Source organism: Paroedura picta, chromosome 7 (assembly GCF_049243985.1).
Source record: "Paroedura picta isolate Pp20150507F chromosome 7, Ppicta_v3.0, whole genome shotgun sequence".
Taxonomy (NCBI): Eukaryota; Metazoa; Chordata; class Lepidosauria; order Squamata; family Gekkonidae; genus Paroedura; species Paroedura picta.
This window is the reverse complement of record NC_135375.1, coordinates 43,401,063-43,409,250: the sequence shown is the minus strand read 5'-3', so window position 1 is coordinate 43,409,250 and position 8,188 is coordinate 43,401,063. Positions and strand designations below refer to the sequence as shown.

General features: G+C 42.2%; 1 protein-coding gene and 1 long non-coding RNA gene across 2 annotated transcripts in view; one reads left to right on the top strand and one right to left on the bottom strand.

The window, feature by feature from the left end:
* Nucleotides 1-2,282: 2,282 nt before the first annotated feature.
* LOC143842449 (uncharacterized) lies at nucleotides 2,283-4,061 on the bottom strand. The gene is made up of 2 exons (XR_013233123.1): nucleotides 3,429-4,061; nucleotides 2,283-3,073 (listed from the first exon to the last, which is right to left on the bottom strand). It is a non-coding gene; the product is annotated as an uncharacterized LOC143842449 (long non-coding RNA).
* The window catches only part of SPATA9 (spermatogenesis associated 9), a 46,121-nt gene continuing 41,178 nt past the window's right edge, over nucleotides 3,246-8,188 (top strand). The window contains exons 1-2 of the mRNA XM_077347641.1: nucleotides 3,246-3,380; nucleotides 4,479-4,567. Coding sequence (XP_077203756.1) covers nucleotides 3,320-3,380; nucleotides 4,479-4,567 — 150 coding nt within the window. The 5' untranslated portion in view covers nucleotides 3,246-3,319. The remainder of the gene's footprint in view (nucleotides 3,381-4,478; nucleotides 4,568-8,188) is intronic.

Here is an 8,188-nt window from a genome sequence, read left to right as displayed (position 1 = left end):
CTCGTTGAACTCTGTCTCTATCTTCTGGAGTATTTGCCAGTCCTCCCAATTTGGTGTCATCTGCAAACTTGATGAGTAGTCCTTCCACTCCCTCATCTAGATCATTAATAAATATGTTACAAAGTACCGGACCGAGCACCGAGCCCTGAGGTACCCCACTACTCACCTCCTCCAGTCTGATGAAACACCATTGACAACAATCCTGGCCACTATGTTATCCCCTTTTTCAAACAGCAAGACATGGTTTGTGAGCATGCCCAAGCTCTTGAACTGATTTAAAAAAGCCAACATTATTCCAGCAAGGACAAGTTTCGTTCTTCTAGAACAGGCTTTCTCAGTGTTTTTCCTGTTGAGAAACCCCTGAAACATTATTTATGCTTCTAGAACCCCCAGAAGTAGTGCAATCATGCAGAATATGATTGGGAAGCATACCTGTATAACATGCCTACCCAGGGCCCCACCCCTTCCCACCCCCTCCAGGCCCACCATTTGGGGAGGGGAGGTAAAAATGACCATAGTAGGTCATATCACCCGATAAATGTTTAACAAATTTTGAAAATTACAATTAATTAACTTCCACCCATCCAGGAAACCCAGGGCCAGCAAGAAACCACTGGGTTTCATTAAAGCCTGGTTGAGAAAGCCTGTTCTAGAATATCTGCCTTCCAAACCACCGTTACCTCTATCATGTCTGGATTCATCTTCAGTTTGTTCTGCCTTAGCCACCTGACCACAGGCTCAAAGCAGCAGTTTAGAAGCAATAGCCACATCAAATGAGCCAGAGATTTGGGAGGAAATTAGCTGGACACTACAGGTTTGGATGATGGTCCTTTAAATATCATTTCCCTGTTTTCTACTCTTTGGACCCTAAAGAGTGCCATCCCTCCAGCATAGACAAATATTTACTTTGCAAAAGAAGAAGAGTTGGTTCTTATATTCCGCTTTTCTCTATGCAAAGGAGTCTCAAAGTGGCTCACATTTGCCTTCCCTTTCCTCTCCCCAAAACAGACACGCTGTGAGGTAGGTGAGACTGAGAGAGCCCAGATATTACAGCTCAGTCAGACCAGCTTTATCAGTGCTGTGATGAACCCAAGGTCACCCAGCTGGTTGCATGTGGGGGAGCAGGAAATCAAACCCAGCTTGCCAGATTAGAAGTCTGCACTCCTAACCACTACACCAAGCTGGCTCTCAAGAAGCAGCTATTCCAAGAGGGTCCTGCAAGGTTATCCATTATTTTAATTATTTTTTTAATTTGAATTGTAAACTGCTTAGGGACCAAATCTGACAGAAATTTCAGGATCATCTCTCTCATGCCTTCAGTTGGACAGCATAGTCATTCTTTGGTAGCCAATACATGTTCCTCAGGTAGCAGCTGCTCTACCTTCTTGGAAGTAATCTGTCTACAAGACGGAAACAGTTGATAAAGCCACACCGCAGCTTAACATCATCCCATCCATCAGAGAACATTAATTCAAGTACATGGTCTGCCACTCTAAAACTGAAAACAACTGGAGATGGCTACATGGTTTTCAAGAAAGCCATAAACTCTTGAGCCTACTTTAACAGCCTACTTTGTCAGCAACAATGTCAAAATCCCCCACCTCAAAAACCCTGAATGTAACATCAGGTACAAGTTCATTTCTGACAGCTCACATAGGGAATCTACAAGTAAGATGGTTGGTAAAACAGCAGGCTCTCCTATATCCAGCACTTAGACACAAAAACTCAAGTTCTGCTAGACAGGAAGATCCATTTACCGCCTTAATTGAAGTCTGTCGTGCTTCAGCTTTTTATACTTATTGTAGGAGCTGTGGTTTATAATTGAAGCCTGGATAAATAACCAAATATCATATTACTACTTAGCTTACAGTGCTGGTAATTAGAAATGCTTGGATTTAAGCCACATTTATGCAGTTAGCTTCAATAAGACCACAAAATGACAACATTTCAACTAAATTAAATTGGGTTGTTAGTGACTGTGGCAAAAAGGATACTGCCACATTGCTTTGAAAGTCGTCATTTATAGAAATTGGGTTTTTTTTGTTTGAAACTATATCTGTGTTAACCAGCAACCTGGCCCTGTGAAAGGGTCTTTTGTTCCCAGCCCTATGAGGGAGATAGCTTGAGTGAAGCATGGGAGTAGGAGAGTTTATCAATGCTTTCTCTGTCTTGTTGCTAGCAAGATATGATTGTAACTGGGGGGAAAATTAGCAAAGGATTTTGTTTCAGAAGTTCCAAGGCAGCACATTGATCACACATATTTGTATTAGATAGCATGCGTGTATTTGTATTCAATAGCATTTATTGTAATATTTGAAACATAATGAAAAATTCCCAGCCACTCAGATATAATCCATCATTACATTGGTATGTTTAATCCCATTGATTTCAATGGGTGCATGCATTCCTAATGACATTGAACTGAATAATATATTGGCATGTTTCCTACCACTCCAAAGACTGAAGCTCAGTGAAGCTATTCCAAAGAGCCACTTGTTGGTGAAAGATTCTAACATGCCAATGTGTCTTCAAAAATTGATTTCAAATAGGGAATGGTATTCTTGGAATGAATCTAACCACAAACATAACACACAAACTTAGTGTTGCATTCTTCTGTTGTAAAATTCAGAGAAAACTGATTAGGAACTCTTTGTTTACTTGGAAGCAAACCGTTGAGAATACATGATAACTCAGAAATCAATTGTGGTGGGGAGATAACATCAATATATATATGTGTGTGTCATCAAGTAGTAACCAATTCATGATGAACCCAAGACCATGGGTTTTTCATGGCAAAGAGTTGAGCAGAACTGGTTTGCCGTTGCCTTCTTCTGTATAACAACCGTAGTTCTCCTTGGTGGTCTCCCACTGAATGCTTAGCTTCCAAACTCTGATGTGATTGGGCTTGGCTGGACTATCAAGTTGCTACTATAACATCTATAACACTAAATAGAGCCATCTTTGTTTTTCACCCCTCTCACTTTTCCTTGTAGTGTAGGAAGAGTCTCATAATTCACACATTCCATCATTCTGTAATCATCTATTTGAGTCCTGCCTATAGAGATGCACAGCACTGAAAACAAAAATACACATTTTATGATCAGTCATTTTAAGAAAGGTAGTTTGAGGTTACATGAAACAATGTGTCAAGCAAGCAGGGACTGTACCTAAGAGACACATTGTGGTCTCACAAAGGTTTCTTGTTTTCAATATGAAGATGTATGTATGGGATGCAGTCATCTGTAGCCTGAAGGATCACCTTGATTAGGACCACACATTGATTTAACAGAGTGCTAGGCAATGCACTGCAGCATAGAAAATGGCTCTCAGGCCAATTGGCTGGATTTGTGGGGAAATGGTCAGGAAGTTTGCTGGACAAGGTATGTGTTTGAATCTTGAACCCACGAACCAAAAATGGATCAACAAACCTTGTATTTAAAGAACTTTGTCTTCCTTAGGTCCACAGCCTCAGTACAGAAACTCAGGTTCCATAAGATATATGTGCATACGCATACCCTTGGCTGAGAAAACTGTCATTGCCTCTCATTGTGGGAGAAATCCCGTGGCTCTAGGGGTAGGAAGTGTAAATTTGCCACTTCTAAAGCTCATAGTCAGAAGCAAGCATCTTGAGAATTATTACAGGCTCCCCAAATAAGTAGATCTCCTTCCTCCTTCCTCCTTCCTCCTTCCTCTCAATTAAAGATGAAGTATTTTTCCAGCTCCAGCATTCTATACTGTTTTTAAATTATTCTCATACAATAATGGGCCGGCTTTCCAGGGTAAGAAGAACCCTTCCCCTTTAGTAGAGTTATCATAAAAGAAATGGTTTGGAGACAAAACCAGTACATGCAGAACTTGGGCAGCACCTGATGGGTGAACCAGAACGAAACCTGGGGAATAAAGAGTGGAACTCAAACAGAATCTTGTGAATAGTTGCATGGTTACAGCAGTATCTTGTACATAGTTCAGAATCTGGAGTTTGCTGTCTTTTCATATTCTCATTCTCATGATGTAATAGAATACAATGCTGCAACAAAGGTTATACCAGTCAAATGCTAATGAGCAACCTTATGCTATAGTTATAAACTTCGGCCCAAAACAGAGTTACATCCATCCTCCTTTGGATGCCCTGAACACCTAGGGCAGGAAGGGCACCCGAGGCTGGTGGGTGCTGGGTGCTGGACTGGTGAGGGGGGAATAAAATGGGATTATGCTGCCTGGGAATTAATTGATCAGTGTTTTTATTGGGGGGAGGGGAGGTACTGTAAACTGCCACAAGCCGGCTTGGTCCAGGAGTGGCAGTAAGTAAATAAATAAACAAACAAATGGGCTAAGGAGGATATAACTCTGCCTTGAAATGCACTGTTAAGAATAAACTTTTCCCTTTCCAAGTCTTACAAGTTTCAGCAATACTTGCATATGTCATCTAATTGTGGGAACAGGGGATTTCCCCTTTTAACTACTGTTTTTCGATTCAGCCGAGATAATACAGAGAGTCTTCCTGGAAATTATAGATGAGATTAGGGATGAATTCCCAAATTTATTGAGACTGACAAGTTCAAACCAGGTAATGTTTCTGTATTTTATATATTATTTGAGTGTTTGGTTTCAATTGTTGTTTAATAATATGATCTACTGGAAATACTGTATCTGTCCTCGAGCCAGCAAAGCTTCTGCTTAGTGTTTTGCATATATACAAAATGTTGCACAACCATTATTCAGGGGAGGGGGATCTACTTACAGATCTAAAACAAATATCAGGGACTCTAAACTTCCTTTTGAACAGATGCCTTTTCATTTATTTTGGCTCCACTCAAGCTTTTCTTTGAGGTTGAGATGTGTATTTTTATTTTATTATTTATCATATGATTTGTGTAGTGTAGCCAGGAGATGCGGGGATTGTATAGCAGCCAGGCAAGGGACATCTGGAGGTGATTAGACATTTCCTGCCTCCATGACATGACCCCTAGTGTTCCTTGGAGGAACTACCACTCAAATCCTTGGAGGTCTCCCATCCAAATACTAGCCAGGGTTGGCCCCGCTTAGCTTCTGAGATCCAACAGGATCAAACTTGCCCATTATATGTACTAATAAGCCACACCTGACCTCAACATACTGAGCTAGGCTCACATTGGTGCTTTTGAATCAGCAGCCTAGGAGGAAGGGACTTTCATTTCTTTTTCTCCCATATGATCTTCTCCCCAGTCTAAATCACCCCCATAGCTGCTATTGGCCCGCAACAAGTGTTTCCCCTGACACTTTCCCCCCTCCAGATCACTTCCAGCCCCACAGCTTTTTCCTTTCAAAAAAGTCAGGTATTGGGAGTCCATTGCACAAATTGGAGTTACACAAAAGAAGCCAGTGGGGAGACAAAACACTTTGGCCTCCCCTGCCCCTGCTCCTCTGTTCCTAATTGCTCCTTCCTGAAGCTGCTTTTGAATTATTAAAGGAAGTGTCCAGTTTGGCCCTAGTAGCTCTAGTGTCTTGGATTTTGAATGTGGGGGAGGTAGCTAGATACATCAGTTTAAAACTAGATCATACACAACTCTTCCATGTTTTGGAACTCTCTGACTTTACTAAACTGCTTGCCAAAGCAGCTACTGACAGATCAAGAGGTATACAAGTTGACTGGGGGACAAAGTAGTGAGGGCAGCTTGATTGCAGGGATGTGCATTCACATATGAACAAAGTAAATAAACATTTTTGTTGGTTTTTATTAGAAGAGGTGTGTTATCATCCATTAGTATTTGAAAATACATAGATCTTTTGATATTTCAGTGCTGTCTGCTCACATCAGTAGGGGTGGGAATAATGTAACTGAAATGGTTCATGTTCACACCAGCTATTTGGTCCCACACTTATGAGGAGTGAGATGTTTTGCCCCACTTCCACACAGTATAGTTGTGCTTCTGTGCACTTTTTTGTTTTCCTGCAATCATCCCAAAACTTTATTTATTGTGATCTTTTTGTAAAGAGTGCAACAAAGCCAGGCTGTCTGCCACATAGGTAAGACAATCCAGATATTTTCTTGTCCTGCCCACATCTGTGCCATTTTCCCCACTCCCATCCCCTTGTTGCCCATTTCACACAGCTGTACCACCTAAAAGCTTTTTCAGGTTTTAAATTGAAGTAATTGCTCTTGCATTATAATACTGTAGCAATTTGTCAATTAACGATTAAAAGAGGTTTCCTGATTATGAGAATCAAAATGGCTGCCACAGGCTCCTAGGGCACAAGACAACACACCATTGTCACTGAATTGCCTGTTGCAACTGCTACAAAACATTTGTTGCTGAACAGAAGTCACTATGAAAGTTTTTTTCCCCCTCCATGCCAGGGAAAGGGCTGCTACCACCTACTCAACTCCAAACAAGTCAGGCAGAAGCTAGTAGGTCCTGGCATGTATCAAATCTCACTTCCTCTGTCAGACAAATTTCCCCGACAGCACTGAGACGTGGCACCTTGGAACAAAAAGCATCACTAGGAGAGGGACGGAGGACAGAGAGACTCTGCTTGCCTACAACCAGGTTGCTTGAAGTTTGTAGAGGGTAACAGGGTAAAATCCCAGCAGCCATGGTCAAACTGATCCTGGCATATCATGCGCTGTTTCCATATAATGTTCTGCTTGGATCTGATGATGGGCAGAGGAAACCTGTGTGTGTGTGTGTGGGGGGGGGTGTCTATGTTTGCTCTCAGCCTCCAGGCCAATGCCTGGCCTGGATAGACATGAGCAAACTGGCAGTAGTGGTGGCAACACAGTTAGCTGCAGAAGAGTGGATAAGGGGAAGGAAAGGTAAAATGAAAGCAAGAATGGAAGTTAATAGTGAGAGATTAGCCATGGCTCAGTGGTAGAGCATCGGCTTGGCATGTGGAAAGTCCCAGGGCGATTCCGCACAGATTCATTGTAGCAGGAGTGTGGCAAATTGTAATCGCTACTAAAATGCAGTTATGCAGAACATCGTAGACAATCTGCCACACTTCTGAAACCAATCCACAAAAAGCGCTTTGTTGTAGTGCTTCCAGGGAAATCCTAAAAAGTGGATTCACCTTCTGGAAAGCGCTACACTCTTGCAACCAATCTGCAACACTAGCGGAAAAGTTCTGTGCACTACCATTGTTGCGGTTTCAGCAAAGTCCCTCCCCCTGGCTCTCTCCTCTGATCTTCTGGCGAAGCGATCACCATTTTTTTTTTCTCGGAGCGAGTGGAGAGCAACGAACCGGCGAGCCTTCATTCACCCAGCGAGGCTTCCCCAGCTGCAGTCCCGTTGTTTTAAGTCACCAAGCACCACACAGCCCCGTTTGCTGGTTCCCTTTATTTTTGGCCGAAAATCGTGCCCATGCATGGGGGGAGGATTTTTTCTTCACTTGGGGGGAGTGTGGCAATGATGAAACGGCAGGTCACACACCACCTGCTAGCTAGATGGGTCTCTCCGTTGCAACAAATCAACGCAGATTCGTTGCAACGTGTGTTTTTTTTTTAAACCTGCCTTAAAGGGAAAGGAGCTTTTCGGGAGCATGATAACGGCCGCCCATTGGCTGCTCATTTGATTGACGTCCAGGGGCGGGACAAAGCTTGGCAAATATCGTTTCCTGGATAGTGATTTTTGCCGAGACTGGAAACCTGTGGGAAACAATTGAAACGCAACTGGATTCCACTACAAAGGCAGGTATACATAACAACAAATTCCACTATTTAAAATGGTGTTTTTTCGTTCCGAAACCAATTTGCAACATTGATCCTGGTGCGGAATGGGCCCCAGGTTCAATCTCAGGCATCTCCCGTTAAATGGGTCAGATAACAGGTGATGTGAAAGACCTCTGGCTGAGACACTGAAGAATCACTGCCAGTCTGAATAGTCTGATTCACTACAAGGCAGCATATTGCCATGTGTCAATAAGGTTAATAAGGAAAAAAAGTGTCTAAAATACACCCCCTTTTTTAAAATGTGCACTCCTACTCAACAGCTGCATTAAAAGCACACGCATTTCAGGCAAACACAATTATTTAATTCAATACCCAGTTTTCATTTCATATATTATTAACAAACACGGGTCATTATCACAATCCAAATATGCCACAATATAATGATGCTATTGATATAACCTGTACCTCACTGAAGAGATTAGAATTTGGCAGGATCACAGACAGGTTTTTAAAGGTGTTTCCATTAATTGAATTTGACATCTG